The sequence below is a fragment of the Rosa rugosa genome, chromosome 3 (assembly GCF_958449725.1).
Source record: "Rosa rugosa chromosome 3, drRosRugo1.1, whole genome shotgun sequence".
NCBI classification, from domain to species: Eukaryota; Viridiplantae; Streptophyta; class Magnoliopsida; order Rosales; family Rosaceae; genus Rosa; species Rosa rugosa.
Genome location: NC_084822.1, coordinates 57590601 through 57610472, shown reverse-complemented (window position 1 = coordinate 57610472; position 19872 = coordinate 57590601). Strand labels below are relative to the sequence as shown.

The 19872-nt window shown below is 38.9% G+C and overlaps 2 protein-coding genes and 1 pseudogene across 3 annotated transcripts; 1 reads left to right on the top strand and 2 right to left on the bottom strand.

Annotated features, from left to right (window-relative positions):
- Positions 1 to 4141: 4141 nt before the first annotated feature.
- Positions 4142 to 6913, bottom strand: LOC133738040 (uncharacterized). Of its 2 annotated transcripts, none has more exons than XM_062165476.1 (7): positions 6650 to 6913; positions 6463 to 6562; positions 6253 to 6373; positions 5780 to 5901; positions 5545 to 5666; positions 4787 to 4946; positions 4142 to 4628 (listed from the first exon to the last, which is right to left on the bottom strand). In XM_062165476.1, exons 1-7 carry the CDS (start codon positions 6795 to 6797, stop codon positions 4586 to 4588), a joined length of 816 nt encoding a protein of 271 aa, XP_062021460.1. In that variant the 5' UTR covers positions 6798 to 6913; the 3' UTR covers positions 4142 to 4585. The 2 variants fall into 2 exon arrangements, with proteins under 2 accessions (XP_062021460.1, XP_062021461.1); XM_062165477.1 differs by having other exon boundaries at positions 4142 to 4613; positions 6650 to 6912.
- Positions 6914 to 14480: 7567 nt separating this feature from the next.
- Positions 14481 to 15590, bottom strand: LOC133738039 (pathogen-associated molecular patterns-induced protein A70). Its single transcript, XM_062165475.1, has one exon. It carries the CDS (start codon positions 15505 to 15507, stop codon positions 14581 to 14583), a length of 927 nt encoding a protein of 308 aa, XP_062021459.1. The 5' UTR covers positions 15508 to 15590; the 3' UTR covers positions 14481 to 14580.
- Positions 15506 to 19756, top strand: LOC133738007 (putative F-box/LRR-repeat protein 23; annotated as a pseudogene).
- Positions 19757 to 19872: the final 116 nt, after the last annotated feature.

Genomic DNA, 19872 nt, shown 5'->3' with positions numbered 1-19872 from the left:
TTCTCTTTTGATCTGTTATTGGAAAAATCCGACGGTTGGAGAGAGCTAATTATTTAGAGTAAATTACTTTCCGATCTAGCCTTTAATTACTAATGGTTATATCCTTATACGGTAATTACGTAATTATAAATTTAATGATTAGTTGTCTATACTTTATAGTACTCTGGAGTATAGAAATTTCGAAATACATCACTGTTAGATTAGCCGATTGAGTGGAGAACACAGCAAACAACTCGCAATCTAAAGAATCTCGACTCAGAGTTTTAATACTTCATATTATTATGAATGCAAAAAATTAATCTTGACCGTTTTCTGAATTTACCAATGTTGGTTGGTGAAAATTCACTTTTTACTGGGGGACAGAGAAGCACTACCATTAAAGTAAAGTGAAGCCCACCGACGACTGTGGGATTCTGGGCAAAGAGTATATTAAACGATGACTTTGAGGCGGTAATTAGTTTATTAATATTCTTTTAATTGTGTAATAATTTGTTAATGAGTCTTTGGTCAGTGATTGAGTGTTTGCATTAACTTGAACACTAAGTCAATTATGGAGTAATTAACAATGCTGCTCTCGAGGTTGGAGTGAGATCCTTTTTAGTTGTTTAACATCACCAAACTCTCCAGTGGTAATAATAAGTGCACCAAATTCGATGGCGAAGTTTCTTAATGATTCACCTAATAATGGTCTAATTGGTCCCAATCTTTATCATACTAGGCACTCTAGCTTCGTATAGAAACTAAATGTGGGTGTTTTTCTGAGCTTTGAGCTCTACATTTAGGTCATCATAGAGAGCAAATTTGGGCAAAATTTCTCATGTTAGGCCTTAGGTTTTACTATTTTGGCTATTTTGTTTAAGTATTTGTAATGCATACGATTTAGTCTTTATGTTGATTGGAAAACTTCTATTTTTCTTTCAACGTTCGGCTAAATATAGTATAGTGACTCAATGTGTTAATATGGTGTTTTTAATGTTTCTTTATTGTATTTTTTGCAAGCTCATAGATTTTTGGAGATGGGATAATGACCATTTACACAATTTGAGCTTAAAAATTGCCCACTTACTCCACTAAAAGTTTTTTACTCCCATTTACCCAATTTAATATTTAATGACAGTTTTGCCCTTCGTATGATTAAGGAACTGTATAGATGCCACTATTTCCTCTCTCTCCTCACTCTCCATGCCGCCGGCACTCTCTCTCTCCTTTCTCTCTCCTCGATCTCCACCTCCAGTTTCTCTCTCTCTCTCTCTCTCTCTCTCCACCTCTGGCCGACGTCGATTCACACTCCACCTCCGGCCGGCATCGATCCTCTCTCTCTCTCTCCACCTCCAGCAAGCGTAGATTCGCTCCCCGATCTCCAACTCCGGTGCAGTTCAACCTCTTGCCCAAATTCCGCTGCAGCTCGCTGGCGAGCTCGCCGTCGATTCGCATTGACTTGATGTCGTGGTTCAACCTCTTGACCGTTAGGGCCGACATTGACTTGATGTCGGCGCCGTTAGTGTCGGAGATTCGCCAGATCACAATGCCTAGGCTTCCACCTCCACTTGACGAGTTCGCAGCCCACCTCCACTCGGTCAGGTCGGATCCCAGGGTTTTCCCGAATTTGAGGGAGTTGTGAGGTTGGGAAGGAATAGAGGAGGTGTTTCTAATGCAAGAGAGCGGCGATGATGGTGATTGGGTGCCCAGAGCTTTTCTGGGTGCCCAAATCAATTTCTAGCTTTTTTTTTTTTTTTTGCTACCCACAGCATTTTCTGGGTGGTCAAATTTTATTTTATTTTTTGTGGTAAACTGTGAACTTTGAGAATGGAAGAGAATTTTGCCAGTAGTGATTGTTTTTTTTATTATGATTTGGTTGGTAATAATAAGATTATTAGGAGGCAATAATAAGATTACTGGGGGGCAATAAAATGTTTATTGGGGCAATAATAAGATTATTTATTTGGATAAACCTCCGAAAGCTTTCAAAATTAAAAACATCTTCATTTTTCACTAATTATTGATCCCCAATAAACTTGTTATTGGGGAGCAATAACTTTTTTATTGGGGGGCAATAATATGTTTATTGGGAGACAATAATATGTTTACTGGGTATTATTAAGGGGCAATAAAATCGGACGCAGGAATCCGGACACCAATCTGGTAGCCGGATTCGGGATTCTGGTGACCGGTTGCCGGATTCCGGTCACCGGTAGTTGGAGTCCAGTCACCGGTCGCCGGAGTCCGGTCACATGTCTCCGATGACTTCTCTCTCTAAGTGACAAAGAAGGAGAGGGCAAAATTATCCTAAAAATAAATAAAAAGTAATAAAAAAATACTTAATTAGGTATTAGGGCAAAATATATATAAAATATTATGTAAGTGGGCAATCTCTTAGAGTGTTTGAGTAAGTAGGGTTAATTAACCCCAAAATAATTATCCCTTTATATTAGAAAATAAAGAGAAATAATGGTAGGCATGAATTTGTTTCACATGCATACATGTGGCGTGAGTATATTCAGATATCTATACGTAGCACAATTGTCCAAAAGAACCAAAATATACATGTGAAGGGAGGAATGCCTGTACATGTTTGTCATGTGAGAGCACAAGCTTGCCATAAAAAGTTTGTATATATATATATATATATATATAGTAGTATAGTACAAATGTTAATTATTCCATAATCCTCATTATATCCTCCACATAGTAGAGTATCAGCACATAATAGAGAGTTTGTATATACATAGTACAAAATTTTAATTATTCCATAATCTGTATTATATCACCAGATAATAGAGTTTAGGGTGAGGCTATTGTCACCCTACTTGCAATCTTTATACTATAAAGTTTCATTTTTATCATTGAATTCAATTAAAAACAAAACAAAATGAAGTGAAATAGATACAAAATAAAAATAAAGTAAAATACTATCATTGAATTCATTTTTGTATTCCTTGGAATTTTGTGTTTGTTTCTGCAACAAAATGCTATTACCCTCCCTTTGTTCCATGATCCCATCTAACAAGACAACTATGTTGTTGAGAGTACATTCATACATACAATGACACAGTTAACCACGAGAAGAAATATATGTTCATATTAATCTTGCAATTGCCCCAGATAAACACGAAATTAGGAAACTGAATGCCTTAATTGAATGTTTCTCAGAGAGAGAGAGGATGTCAGCGTAGTTGGTTGCCGGCAACCATCACAGGTTTGGGTTGCTGGATGACGGCCTAAGAGTGAGTTGCTCGAATAGGGCCGCTGGCTGATTTGTTTTTGTTATCTTGAATTATCGTTCATTTTTCAAAATTCAAATACTCAAAGGTAAAATTGGATTATTATCATAAAAATAAATATGTAGGGTGTGATAAGTATTTAGTAGGGTGGATATAGCCGCACCCTAGAGTTTATTATTATGGAATGCTTTTGAACTTCCAACTTACAAAACTGTGGTCTAGTGACAGATTTTTCTTTTAAAAGTGGGAAGTCTCGAGTCCAACTCATGAACAACAACTAAACATTTTGAGATAGAGCGTTCAATTTTCCCGACCGATTAATACAGAGGTTTGGCATCACCCTCGAACGGTAGCTATCAGTGACTTCAGATTATGAAGGAAGATGCCTAGTATTCCAGCTCAGCAAGCGCTTGCGTAAATGGCTCTCTGATTCTTATTGGCATATTCAGGGTACCTAAAGCAAGGAGTGGCAGAGAAGCAAAGAAGGCCCATGAAAAGCAAAGAGAACCGCCTGCTACGGCTAGTTATAGGTTTTGATGCAGCTGGCTGCACAGCAATTGGTTACCAAGTCGTAGTCAGTGACTCACCGGGTTGCGTTAGCAATGCTGCATTTGAAGTTCTGAGTTAGGAATATGTCATTAACGTCAAATATATAAGATAAATAGCTCCAAACAGTATGAGAATTTTTGTTTTCCTTTGTCGACACTAGTCCTCTCCCCTCCGTAATGGTTTAGCAACTGTATGAACAATTGAAGATTGTTTTGGGTTCTCATGTTATGAGGGTTTGGTTTGGGCTGTTACCTCGAAGTTTAAAAGGAGAGATTTTATCATGAATAACACCTGAATTTTCACGAATGTTAAAAGTTAAAACTACACCATATCGCAAAGATACACAAAGATGCAGATGAGATTGATCAAGATTCACAGTAAAGCAGGGTGATGACCTTATATCTCAAGCACAAATTTTGTCCTTCCTTGAGAATTAGATCAAACTCTAATACCTAGATCATCAGTAAATCCAATCTGTCGATTGGAAGCCAGTTACAAAATGATCAAAATCTGAAATCGAATGCAGTTACAAATTTTCTTGTTTCACCTTTTAACTTTCCTACGCTCTAGCAGTCAATGCGGTTTCACCATTTCGCAGCCACTGGGAGGGAGCAGGTGGGGACGTTCTTGACCAATCTTCATACTCACCCAGATAAAGCAATCATCTAAATGCTCACGAGACATGATTGACTAGTAGTGGAGAACAGTACAGAATCAATCTTTACTCCAATGACTCCCCATTTACAGAAAAGTTCTAAGCACTGATTAGGTGGCTGAGCTGCAAAGAAAATGTGATCGTCTTCGCCTTGCCTACTTCACAAACATTGTTTAAAGGTCCCTATTCTGTCATCAAGCCCACTAACAAGTAAGAAGACAAAATAGTTTTGAGAATGATTCCAAGGTATCAGCCTATAAATCCAACAACATCAATTGAAAACATACCATCAGGTCAAAAAGAATTATTTTCAAACAGATCAGGATATCACTGAATTACAAAACTGCAGAAACTAAAGTACCTTTGACATTTCCTGTTTCTGTGCAGGAGCATAATACTGAGCAGAACAGGGACGATTACTAAACACAAATGCTCCAAAGAGTGCCCACTGATAGTGTACTGATTTGCATGGTATATTTTCATGTCAGCAAAAGCTTCAAATTTGGAGAGAATGTAAGCCCCTGTATAGAGTTGCTGTAGTCACTTCGAAATTATTCAATTTTTCCCAAAGGATAGGGACGATCAGATATAAAAAAATTTAGAGCTGTAATGATCCCTTTAAATCATTATCATATTCAGGAATGAAAACAGCAATTCACTAAAAACACCATAGAACAAAAAGAAAGCAACACCTACACTAGTGAAATTTTATTCCAATAGATGACAAAGACAAGCTTGCAGCCCCAAAATCTATTCGTGACTTCAAATTATAAGTTTAGGGCTCCAGGTAACATCATTTATTAAATTGTTTTATGGAATGAAAGTAGACAAAAACAAACACATAAACAACATACGAGTATGTAGAAGTTTGTTCACACGCATGACATGACCAAAAATTTGAGTTTGACCCACATCAACTGTGAAGCTAGCATTCAAGAATCATGACCATCCATTGAGAAACCAGTCTAATTCCCAGTCTATACTCTTGGATATTGTAAAGCTACATTCACAGAAGAAACAAGTCCGCGTAAGGGTTAAAAACCCATTCATTTTCTGTTGCACACCAGCTAGTTAACAACTCTATTTTCTTTCAGGAGAAAAATGATGAGAATGACCTACCTGCTGCCCAAAGCCAATATCTTGAGTGAGTATATTTGGGTGGGAACACAAATGTCATTCCTGGAATTGCTATACATGGAATCAATTGGAACATCATGTACAATCTGATATCATTGCATGTTCTGCAACCAACTAGTGAGAACCATAGTTAGCAAGAACATCATGCCTACCTCAATATAAAGAGTTCAGCAAAGAACACAATGGAGAATATATAAACTTGAAGTACAAAACTGACCTCTCATAAGCAGTACTAAGAACCGCAATAACGAGGAGTGCAAATAGACAACTTAAGCCAATTCTCTCTCCCGCTCTCTCCACTATAAAACTAGAGAAAAGCGAGGAGAATGCGATCATCATCTGCAATCCAGAATTTACTTCAATAGTTGAACTAAACATAGAGAAACCAAAAAAGGTGGGAAATGCCTAGGAGCCCAGTTTCCTTCACTAACATAGCTCCTGTTGTTCTAAAATACATCCCAAGTGGGAAAATAATTGCCTAATTGGCACACACATATATTTTCCTTTTGAGTAATAGGTTGATTGAATTCGGCACGGTTGAGTGAACACTTTTCCTTTTATCAGTCAAAAGTTTTGAAAAATCAGTATCATCGTGTTTTCTTTTCTGACCATTTCTGGAAAAGGAACAGTAGTGTGGTACATATGAACAGGCAAAAATTGACAGCACTAGAAAGAAATTGAAATGCTAACCGGCAAGGTATCCCAAGTCACTCTACTATCATCAGGCTTCAAATGATAATAAGCAGACCCAAAAGCCAGCCCTGCTATTCCTGCATAGAACAGTGCCCAACCCCAAACTTCACCTGGCAAACTAAACCAAACCCATTGCCAAACAAAACCAACCAATTACATCACTAGAAGGACATGAATAAAGTGATAGATAGTGCACGATTACTGAACCTGATATTGAAAAAGCCTCCTTGGACACACAGAACAAAACCCAGAACCCCAACAACCAAGAATGGGAAACTGGTGATCACATTCAATGTGTTGGGCACTCCTGTCAAAAACCCAGATGGCAAAATTAAAACAAGAAGTGTCTAAATACAGTAACAAAGTGAAAAAAGATTGGGAATTTATTGGGTACCAAGGAAATTGCGCATGTCAGCATAGTGATGGTTATTTGGGGAGTGAGAAATTTTGGGAGTGACCAACATTAACAGAATCCAACAGAGAAAAGCTCCTCCCCATATGCGCCTTCTCTTTCCTTTAATCACAAACTGTTGAGTTACCATCTTCCTCCTCACTCTCTGTGTGTGTAGAACTAGAAAGAAAAGGAAGGTCTTTGCTCTTGTTGCAGTTAATATTCGAATGTGGGAGGGGACTTTGTTTTGAAGGACCGACGAGTTACTTCAAGCTTTACACATACGTATACATGTGTGACCCTTCTCTGGTGAGAGAGCCCTTTTGTCATGGACTCTCATGGGCTCGTGGTGCCAGATGGCAGCCCCGCCTTCTTTAGCGTTTTGACGAAGCTTTGAATTGAGAAGAGCATCTCTTCCTTATCATTTTATCGAAAGAAAAAGGAAAAATAAGTGAAAGAGCATCTTCTCAAATTCATGGAGGTTTGGTCTTTGGTGCTTAGCATAAAGAGTTGTTAACGAGTGCTAAATTTCAAAAGTTACCGACAGAGTACGGGATTTTAAAATGTAAAATGTGGCCCGTCAATTCGTGTGATGTCACCGATAATGGTTTTTTTTTTTTTTAAATAAATTACTTAAAGGTGATTTATTTTTGTGGTTAGAAGTATGACTCAAGTGACTTTACAATTGTATTGAGCGCGCGCAATGTTATTTTTGAGTTTATTTAGTCATCACTTCAAGGGACTAGGGACACGTATCTCCTTTAAAAGTAGTTTTTTTTTAGGTGCGTGCAGTGATCAATCTGCTGATAACGGTGGTTAGAAACTAACATTCTATGTTAAAACGAAAAATTACCCCTAATCCAGATTCACTTAACATAGAATGTAGATGTATGTGTGTCTTTATGAAATTAGTTGACAATTTTGTTCTACTTCGGTAACAAAACTTATATAAATATAGGTTTATAAGAGTAACTAAGTTTGACCTAGTTGATCGAATTCGAAACGAGAATCAAATTGGCTGGATTTTTTACAACCACTATAAAACAGTACAATCTCTCCATCGAGCAGTTGGTTTCTTCAAATTCATTTTCCACTTCATGGTTGCTTTAGAATGAACCTCAACAATTTAAATACAATATATAAGTCAATACAACTTTAGGAGGCAAATTGGTATAGGCCAACGTTGCTCTGCTAAAAATAGCACGCAATTTAAAACCCTTTTTGTTGTCAAGTTGTAGTAGTGAAAGTAAGGGATCGTTCTACGCCAAGGATCAAGGGTTCACCTTCAATTTATGTAACCTATAAAACAAACAAAACTAGAATGTTAAACTACAATATGAAACAAATTGAAAAACGCAATTGGGGGGGATTGTTGATTAATTATGCTGAAAATAAAGTAAGAACAAAAGATGAATTTAAAATAAAGTTTGTGAATATGATGATGAGCAGTTAGGAGTTCGTTATCCACCACTAAACACAATCCAAGTTCCAATTTTTCTTCCTATGTTTATTACTAAGTCATGAGATAGAGATTGACCAAGTTACAAAGCTAGAAGCAAGCTAAGTACCTTATATTACTTCCCTATGATGTTCTAACAAGAACAAGCGCCGTTATTAGAACCTTTTGAAAACATGCAACATAGAGATCACAAGCGGCTCCTACATTTAGCAAGTTCTAAAGCATTAAGCACATGTGGAAGGATGTCAATCTAAGTGTACAAACTAGTACAACAAGCGTGTCTAGTTGCATTCCTCATCTTTGGTACACACCTAGGCGAGAGGCTTTACTACTTTGGTTAAAATCACAAAACTATTAGGTGAATTGCTATTTAACCTAGCACCAATTACATGCATATCCTATATGTTTGCAACCACATAAAACATACATATAAAAGACTCATCTAATCCAGAACCAAAGAACAATCTCATAGACAAAGTAACTAAAACATAGAAATTTATTATGAAACTTGAACCATAGTTTAGGGCTTCAAACTAGCCCCTAACACAAAAGTATTTAGCTACTCATTGTTCTAAGGTAAACACACAGTAACATATTGAAAATAAAAGGACAAAGTCGCAGAAAAAGGGAGTGAAGAGACACGGTGGATGTTGCTTGAAGATGGATGTTCACGGTGGTGGTAGACGGCGACTTTGGCGGCTTCTTTTCCTTATGCTTGTATGGAGCTTCGAAAATCAGAGAGCTCGGGCTGTTTTTAGGCGTGAAATATGTATGATATCGTCTCCCTTTGACGCCAAGAAGCCTCCTCTTTTTATTGTTTACAAGCCCCTAGTTTTTCTCCTCAAAACCGGGTTGAGTTCTCCTTATTCTTCTCCAATTCCACTTGCTTAGCTGCCACACCATCTTCTGAACCTTCCTTAAGTCTCTCTAACCATCTCTTGATAAGTATAACGCAGCAAAAATCCAATAAAATTCGTCCCAAAATCTGCCAAGAATATCTTCAGAAAATATAGCCTTTAATTCACTTTCCTTTCTCAACTAGGATTGATTTTCCTCTCCATGTTTGATAAGGGTTCCTGGTAGATTCGAAGGTGATATTCTGCCACATAACACTTATGATGTCACCCTTCAAAACCGTGCAAAAACCTTCTAGAAACCTTCTTGAAACGTGGCCCAACAACGGTCTTGAAAATGCTTCGCAGAAAGACTTGTCAGAAATTCCAGATTTTCCTTATCCTCTGCTCATCTTTGCAGCATCGTAACTTATACATTACACCACCTTTCTGGATGATTCTTGATTCTAAACTTCTCTACAACATATATTCTTCAAATCTGGGCAGAGAAATTTATGATTTTCATCCTTTAAGTCCAGTATAAAAGTCCTTGAAAAAGCTTCCTAAAAAGCTGATGGAAACAGTCTTCTCTGGGTACCAACTTTAAGCACAGCCTCTGGCTTCCTCTTTATCATTCTGGACTAACTCTTTGCCTGAAGTTATAGTAGAACATATGATCTTCAAATGTTGCCAGGCCTTTCTTCATAACTCCACTCCAAAGGTCTTCAAAACAGCTTCCCAAGACAGAAGAAAATAAGGCAGACTCTAGTACTCTGTTTTCTGCTTCTCTGCAACTGTTTTGCACGGCAACTCTCTCCATCTTCTCTTGAGTTTTAGGACCAATGAAGGACCAGAATCCATCCTTTGTATCACTACTTCATGTGAAGTGCCTTGATTGTCCCACAGTAGCTCTCTTTTCTCCTTAATTGCTTCTCAATGTACCTAAGAAAATAACAAAGTTAAATTGATCTTTTTAAGGAATAAACTAAGCAAAAGTATAAAGGTTTGAACTATAAATTCGTCGCATTTTATGCTCCTATCAAACGTCTTTATAATTAAAATTGAAAATTTTATTTTATGTCCATGCACATCCATCGATGGAATATTTACAAACGTGATGTGAAAAAATAAGCACGTTTCGCGGTCGTCGAGCCATCGGTCAACCAAGAAGACATATAAGTGACGACGGTTGACCAATTCGATCGGATTCGAAAATATGGTGAAATTGGCTAAATTTTTTACCACACTCATAATTTATTGTAATAATCTCATTTAACGGTCTGTTTTTCCATTTTCTTTGAATTTATAGAGGTTATTCTTTGGAGTGTATGATATATAAATATAGGTTTATAAGAGTAACTAAGTTTGACCTAGTTGATCGAATTCGAAACAAGAACCAAATTGGCTTGATTTTTTACAACCACGATAAAACATTACAATCTCTCCATCGAGCGGTTGGTTTCTCCAAATTCATTTTTCACTTCATGGTTACTTTAGAATGAACCTCAACAATTTAAATGCAATGTATAAGTCAATACAACTTTAGGAGGCAAATTGGTATAGACCAACGTCTTTGTAATTAAAATTGAAATTTTTATCTTATGTCCACGCACATCCATCAATATAGCCCTGTGAAGCGAAAACAACAGGGCAATCAGAGGCCAAAATGTTTAGGAGCTGAGGGATCTTATCAAGTTGTTTCTTTCTTTTAAACACAGGGTACTTTTGGATTGTTTTTGTATTTAATGTATTGACTTAAACTCATAGAAATTAAGAAGACAAAAGTGTTCATTGTAGAGTTTGGTCTGAAGAGTTTTGGACTTCCTAGATTGAAATCAGCTTCTCGGATCGATATTTTATACACAAACAGATATCAAAAAGAAATGTATCGCATAACAATCGAGCAAATCTTTCATGTGTCTTTGAAAATATAGATTGACTTGAGCTTCTGTCAAGTACTCCATTATTGATTGATTAACTTATGCCTTTAATGCAATTATAATTGATATTAACAAATAATTGAGATCAAGTTGATCATATAACTTTAAAAGGGCCAACACAAAAACCACCCTTTTGTTTCACAAGTTTTAGTTCTTCAAAGCTTATCCCAAAACCCAATATCAAGATCCAAGAGGTAGTTTAGTGATTAATACAAGTACTCAAATGCACGTAAAGTTCGTCTGATGGTAGTGCCACTAGTCCTTTGCTTCTCATTTTAGTCCTACTGGTAGCTTTAGATATAATGTATCAAATTGTATCACACATAATGTGTCAAATTGTTCCTTAAAATAAATATTCATTTAGTTGGTTGTTTTAGTTTTTATACTATTTTTTTTTTGAAAGGATTTGATTTTATTAGATATCAAAGCCATGAACTAACAGGCCAGAGTCTAACAGAACTTACATAAGAAGAGCCGGAACAAACCGGACGTCCTATCTAAGTCACACCTAAACTTATTAAAGTCTAAATGGTCGCTCGCTGAAACAGCAAGCCAACAAAACTAAGCAAGAATAATCTCACTTCCTAAGGCAAAATCATTCATCTAGTCTAATCTACCAGCACTCAATTGTGAAACATATATCAACTAGAAACATCTTAGAAAGTATATAGAAATCACTCCCACTCGAGAAGGCTTGAAGTTCAGAATGTCTTGAGATTTTGATACCTTAAGCAAGCACCTGCTCTTTCCCCTTAGAGTTAGAGCTAGCACTTGCCTCAGGCTCTTCAGCAGCCAACAACCTCGGCAACAGGTTGGTCTTCAAGCTTTTCTTGGAAATCTGCAGGCTCGAAGTGAACCTAGGCCCAACAGCCCAGGCCCAAGCCCGAGCTAAGTGAAGTGAAGCCCAGTCATGCTGCCTAGCCATCACCGCCACCGCCGCCGCTGATAGCAGGGTCTCCGGCGGTCGACCCTTCCACCAAACCATCTCGTCGTCAATCAACGACCCACCAAATTTATCGATCTACCTTGCTCTTCAACCACTATGCTGCCTTGACACCGCAAGGAGCTAAGCGCTTATCCAATCAAAGCTAGCCTCCCACCTACTGCACGACCTCGACGCAAGATACACCTGATGCACCGCTCGGCCAAAGCTTGAACCCAAGAAACCCAAGCCAGTACGAAACCTCCTCGACACCCCGAACCACCAGAACGACCTCCCTGACTCTCTGCCTCCCTGAACCGCCGCCAATCTACCTTGATCCGACAGCGCAATAGATTTCGCCGCCAAGAACCTGCCTCGTCTCCAACCAGGTCAGATCAATCCAACCGTCGCCAAATAGCAGACGCTAAGATCTGCTCCTCACAACCCACGACGATGAGTCGCCGGTGCTGCCCAGCCCGCAATCGAGCCGCCGCCACTCTCTGCCCAAAAACTCTAAGGCTCTGCTTGACTTTCAATTCTTTTTTAGTTTTTATACTATTGTGTAACCCCATTCCGAAATATTTAGGGTTTATTCTTGATCATGAAATAAAGATTTTATTTGCACATTCGGAATATGCACAACTTTCTTGAAGTTGCCATATGGTGAACGATGATTGAACTCTCAGGTGGTGGCTCTCGCTACGGTTCTAGCACAGTAGCACCTGCCTCGGCGGTGGCTATTCGGACCCAAGTCACTCATTTTACCTCGGTCCAAATATAAAAAGTGTGACATTTTACCCACTGATGTGGCCCCTTTCACCATTCACAATTTAACATCATGAAACATTGGTCAAGACTCAAGACAAAAGAATCATACATAATTACTAATGTGGCCCCGAAAACCCTGCTAGGACCCCCACATCCATACCATATCCAAGAGAAATTTATGGATTCATTAAAACGCACAATGGATCAAACCGCAGCAATAAAAACTAAAAGATAAAAAACCCAGCAATAACTATGTCACCAAACACCAAATCCAGTTATGTTTGTGGGTTCCTCTATAGTCCAATAGATTAAGTAAAATAACTTAATTTAGAGGCTCACTCACTCCATTCATCAATAGACTAATGTTATATACTAGGTTATTCTACCCTTTTTATCGAACTAAATCTTTTTAATGTATCAGTATTCTATCCGTGTTGTTAACCCTACAAGTACTTATCCTTAAGGCCATCTCCAACCAAAAGGGCTAAAAATAGCCCTGAATTCTGCACTATTCATCAATGTCACATCAACCATCTCCAACCCATCAAGGCTAAATTATAGCTCTAAAATATATTTTAACATTTTGGATATGTTATATATATATATATATATATATATATATATATATATATATTCTCATTTTTTTTTCAGATTTTTACTTATAGTAATTGAAATTATTTTTATGATAAAAAAAAAAATTTCCGGATGTTTTTTTTGAAGATAATCAAAAATATATTTATTTTCAATAAAGGAAAAATAAATGAGAGATATATATGAGGAAGTAAAAGGAAGATGTGAAAAAGAAGGTTGAGGTAATATGTATTTATAGTGTAAAATAAAAAATAAAAAAAAAACAACGGCTAGATGACGTCAGCAACAAGCAGTTGCTGACGTCATGCATATGTCACAGTAGCACCCAACGGTGGGCCTCCCTTTTCTGATCCATTTTGCCCTAAGGGCTAAAAGGCTAACTTTGGGGCTAAATTTACCCCTCTCTACTCACCTTTAGCCCTAAGTTTTGGTCCTTCGGCCCTAAGTTTGGTGGGTTGGAGATCATTTAGGCTAAAAAATAGCCTTTTAGCATTTTTTGTTGGTGGGTTGGAGAAGGCCTTAGAGAGCGGATGATAAAACTAAAGTAGTAGAGAAATTCTTAGGTAGGTGTTTTCCCACCACGTGGCTTTAGGGCCACCCAATCAGAAGAAATTTTTTTTTTTTTCCTCTTTTCAGAAACTGTTCCTGCTCTCTAAATGTGCAATACCAAAAAGATCCTCCTACTGGACAGTGATTGATCTGCCGCACTACCACAGATGCCCCACGCAAGTCTTTCTCAAAGCAGTAACGTCCGTTGTTATCTATTGTCCGCTTGTCCCCAAGACAGCTTGCCAAAGCTTCTTAACTTCTTGCCTAAAGTCTACGACTCTATGCTAATTAGCGTAGAATTTTTGTATGTTTATTTTGGACGACGAGGAAGAACTAGAGGTTATAGTACACAGTCGCCAATCGGTGTTCAATGCAAGTATCAAAACAAAACCACCCACGTGCAACACGACCAAAACCCCTTCACATACGGATAAGCTCCGAGATAGCGAAATCCAACATGATTTGACCTAATTGCCCCACCGATTCATAGATAAAATATACAACTAAATTTCTTGTGGTCCGTGGGCAATTCCAGCTTATAATCTCACCCTGCAACACACTCCACCTCACCGCTTTCCTTCAAATAAGACACAGATCGATAGCGACGACCAAATTACCCATATACCCCTCAATAACGAAGGGATGCCAACCGTAAATAGAACACTTAACATAAAGGGGCATTTCTGAACAAAACAAACAAAAGTGCCCGCCGCAGCAGCAGCAGCAGCAGCAGTGACTGAGAGACTAGTAGTAGTAGTAGGAGACTAGTAGATCTAAATTACATTCAAGAACCCCTAATAAGAATTCTTCTTCTTCTTCCCCAAAAATTAACACAAGATTAAATTAATCAAAACCCAAAATAATAATCTTAATCACTTATCGCTTCCTCTGTAAACCATGTCCTTGTACCTAATGATCGAGTCCAGCCTCTGCAGCTTCAGCTGCTGCTTGAACCTGTTGATGAAGTCATCGGCTTTCGAATCCACCTCCGCGTCGTCCTCCGCCGCCTTTGCCTTCTTCTCCTTCACGGTCGCCGGCCGGCGGCTCTCCACGATGTCGTCCGCCTCGAAATGAGCAAATGCCGACTTGGCGCTGGCCGACTTCTTCATCTTCTTCGGCAGCTTCGCGGGTACGTCGCCGGAAGCCGGCTTGGTGTCCGATGTCGTCCTGCTGACGTGGTGGTCCTGCAGATCTAGCTGGCTGTAAATCTCGTCCAGGGTCTGCTCTTTCTCCTCACCTTCTTCTTCGGCTTCGAATTGGTCCTCATCCAACTCTTCAGCCTCTCCTGCCTCCTCTTCCGACTCTTCGTCGTCTTCGTCTTCATGAGAGTGCTCGTAAGTACTGAAATGGGGTTCCGGGACTGCGAAATCTCGGGGCTGTAGCGGGCTGGACTCTTTCGGGAAGTGGAACTGGGACTTGAAGGACTGGAGCCGCTCCAGAATGGAAGGAGATCTGGGGAGTTTGGGCTGTTCCACCTCCTGGGCGTGGGGGAAGGCGAAATGGGTCTCGGATTCAGGTGGTTTTTCATAATTCGTGGCCGGTTCCGGAGATCTGTAGGCGTAGAAGTTGATGGATTTGAACCGCTGCAAAACAGAGGGAGACCTCGCCAAGCCTTGTTGCTGCTGCTGCTGCTGGTGGTGGTCGTGGTCGTGGTCGTGGTGCTTCTGGGTGCCTAAGCTGGAAGCAATGAAGATGGTGCCAATCATGAGCTGGAGGAGGAGGAAGAGAACAGTTGGGGTTAACCAGCTGTTCATGGAGGCCCAAATTGAGGGTAGGGAGGATACAGATTCCTCAAACATGGCTTTTGGGATTGGTTACAGTGGAGGAGGAAATTGGGGGACTCTTAAGTATAAGAGTGGGTTCCAGTTGCTGGAGAGAGAGGACGGCATAAATAGAAGAGAAATTCTTAGGTGGGGGTCTGTGTGGAGGGCTCGTCTCTTTTTACCTGGGTGGATATCTTCTGCTGAGGTAGTTTGGTCTTTTCTCAGATTTGTTTTGTTTTTCATATTCTCTTTTTCTCTCATGCACTGGAGGGCACGTGTCAGTCAGGAATGGGTGGTGTGTGAATTCACAGACTCTATTCGTTTTCGTTAGGTGGTTTGGGAGAAAATGGAGGGTTGTGGTTGGATTTTTTTTTTTGAATGAAGGGAGTAAGCTGTCTTCGGCGGCCGACGTCGTTTTGGGTGGTGTGAAAGGGCGTTCTCTCCACTCACTAGTTTGCCACAACTTTCTAAAAGCATTTTAAGTTTCTCGTGTGCAAAATTTAAGTGGCATTTCATAACATTTTCATACCTGTATTAGAAAATGAAAATAGAGTTAATCTATTTGGCGACCTATTTTTTTAAAAGATAAAATAAAAAAATTATGTTTTATTTTCAACAGAGAAACTAAAATTAACTATTCAATATTTTCACCTTTTTCGTCTCTCAATTTATATATTATAGAAAATATTTTTTCACATTAAACTACTAAATGCATTTTTAAATTTAAAATATATAATTTTGTTTTCTAGTTTTTGTTTTTAAAAATCATATTTTTTTAAAAAATATTATCCAACAAGCTCGAAGTGTTTTGAGAATGACATGAGATGTGTTCTATGATATAACTCTATAAGTAGTGAGGTAGACATTAGTGTGTAGGAATAGGTTTCCTTCCAATTTTGTAAATGAAAGAAACAAACAGTTGGTGAGTTCTTTAAGAAATATGTATAGTTTTAGTTATGATTTTTTTGGGTCATAATATTTTAGAATAGTAAGGTAGTTGGGAGTTTGAGGTAAGGCCTCAAATTTAGAGGAAGCATGGGCAGCGGGCATGGCCTCAATTGTCCAATTAATTAGAAATGTCAACAACACAGAATCTAGTGAACATGACCCTCCCCTTCTTCCGGTCTCTCCATTATTTTACCAAAACCGTTCAACTTGTAACCAAAACCAATACCTGTTTTGCCGCCAAAACTATAAGGGCTTACATCGGCCCACAAGTCTCGACCCGGCCCAAACATTGCTCTGACACCGAGTCTCAACAGTCGAATTCTCGAAACACACAATTCAAAAATTCTCTCTCGAAAACCAAAGCGAAACCCTGAGAATTGAGAAAATGGGGGAACCCTCAAACGGAGCCGCCGGGAGAGGACGGCGGCGAGACTGAACGGAGCTACCTGAGAACGCGGCGGAGTCGATATTCCGGCGTCTGGGGGCCATTGAGGTTTTGGAGAATGCTCAGAAGGTGTGTGCATGAACTGGCGCAGAATCTGCAAGAACAACACTCGGATGTGGCGCACCATCGACATGAGAAATGATGGTGATCTCCAAGCCATGGACTACGACTTGGAGGTTATGTGCCGTCACGCCGTTGATCGTAGCCGTGGTGAGCTGGTCGATATCAATATCGAGCACTTCGGCACCGATCGGTTGCTTCATTACATCACTGATAGGTAATAACTGGTATGTATTACTAGTATATGGTTACCAGAAACTTGGAATTTCTATTAATAACTGGTTTAACTGACCCATGGCCATTATGGCTTCATTTTTTCGGTACGTATTGGAGTTTTTGTGTATATATTCGAGTAGGAAAAATGTTGAAGTTTTATCAATTTTTCGTGTGATTTTTGTTTTCTGTAAAATTAGATAGCACATGAAGTCATGAACACAGAACTCTATGAGATTGATATCTTGACTTTGAGCATCTGTTCTCTCTGACATTGTTCAACATACAATAGATTAATGAGTAATGCTAGGTGAACCACCTTTTAGGGAACCACCTAGAGCCCACCTTAGGTGGCAGCTTATGTGGCGTATCCATATCATCAAAGTATAATTTTTTATTTTTATATTTCTATGTTATCTTAATTAATGGATAAATGTATTGGAGTTTATGTGTTTTCGTTCGGATGAGTTATTATGTTGATCTATAATTTGTTTCAATGGATTTCTGTGTTTGTGACACCCCTAACGTACTCATCTGAAAACTTTCATAGTTCAAGGGGGATCAGACGCCTCCGACTATTGTGTTGCAATAGCATATCAGATGAGGGATTGGGAAAAGTGGCTCAGAAACTTCCATTGTTGGAGGAACTTGACATTTCTCTATGCGGTAATATCTCACATGAAGCTCTAGAAGTGGTTGGACGCTCTTGCCCTCTTTTGAAATCATTCAAATTAAACAAAGAGTGGTGTATATTCTCAAATGATGAGCCTTATGCGTACCATTTTGGAAGTTGGTGTTCATGTCATTGTTACCGAGAGAAACTTACACCTTTTCCTTTCAAAGACGATTACAATGGAGTTGCATTTGCTATAGCAGGAACAATGGGTGGTTTACGCCACCTCCAGCTTTTCGGGAATAAGTTGACAAATGATGGCTTAGAAATATTCTTGATTCTTGTCCTCATCTTTGTTCACTTGATCTACGCCACTGTTTCATTCTTAATCTGGATGGAGATTTGTGCTGAACGAATTGAAAAACTGTGGCTTCCACATGATTCTACTGAAGGTTACTGCTTTAAATGGACAGAGCTCCCAGACAATATTACAAGATCAATACTGTCACAGATGGGAGCAATTGAGATCCTGGCCACTGCTCAGAAAGTGTGCTCAAAGTGGTTCTACATCTGCAAGGACCCATTGATGTGGCGCACCATCGACATGCACAATAAGTTTGATATTTCCAACTACAGGCCCTTCTACTTGCATGACTTGTGTGGAGATGCCATTGATCGTAGCTGTGGTAATTTGGTTGATATCAATGTTGAGAACTTCGGTACCAATTTTCTCCTAGATTATCTTGCAGAGAGGTATATCTTTCTCACTCATATTAAAATTTAGATCCTTAATACTTATCATAATCCGTAGTACTATATGTTTCATCATGATTCTCTTTTACTTGTTTCCATTTTCTTGTTGTTATATGTTTTAGACTTTTAGGGGATATTAATGGATCTCCATTATGCTTGAGCTTTCAAGAACATGAAAATGGTGTCTGCTATAAGTAGATTTGGAAAAGGCATGTGTGTGAGAGTGAAGTGACTAATCTCACGGTACTCACACAAGAGTTACTAAATACAGATATCGCATTTTGAACATCATCTTGACTGACTTGACGCTACTTAGAATTGAGCTCTTAATATTTCAGTCAAGAAGCCTATAAACTGATGGACTGTCTGAATCAATTCAATGCAGTATATATAGAACATGTTATCTGACCACATGCATCTGCATAAATAAGCGCCGAGCAACTTCTTCAAATCTATTGAACATATATACTTGGGGTTGGCTCACCAAACAGTATTGATAGTGTATAGTTTGGCTAACAAATTCATTCTAAACTTTCAACAGGTCAAGAGGACTCAAACGCCTCCGTTTAGTGGGTTCTCATAGAATTACAGACGAGGGATTCCGTAAAGTGGCTTCAAAATTTCCAATGTTGGAGCACCTTGACATTACATTATTCGAGGATATCTCACATGAAACTCTAGCATTGGTTGAGCGATCATGCCCTCTTTTGAAATCATTCAAGTTTAACAAACAATGGTTCAGAGATGACTGCTGCGATAAGGCTGAGCGTAATGACTGTGCATTTGCTATAGCAGGAACCATGCACGGGTTACACCACCTCATGCTTTTCAGGAATCAACTGTCTAACAAAGGTTTGTCTGCAATTCTTGATGGCTGTCCTCATCTTGAGTCACTAGATCTACGACAGTGTTTCAATCTTAAATTGTGGGGAAAGACGGGTAGAAGATGTGCTGAACGAATTCAAAAGTTGTGGCTTCCCCAGGACTCCATCGACGACATTGACCCATCATATGATCTGGATGCTGAATGGTAGGCACCTTGTTCTTGGGATGGAGACTCGGAAACTTTTTGTTGTACTCTCCTTTGTATGCTCTGCAGATGTTGTATCTACGTTTTGTAATGTTGACTATGTGCATTTTGGCTACTTGACAGACTTCGCTATCTGGGATTTTCTGGTTATGTAGTACATTATCTGTTGGGACATGTTTTGTCTCTGCTTTTTTTATTCTCAAGATGATCGTTGTACTTGTTATGAGATTGACTGCTTATCGATTACGTTCCCCTGCATTCTTCAGACTTAAAAATGTCAGCTCAGCTTTATAACCCAAGTACTATATATTTACGAACACGAAGGAAATTGGAATATAT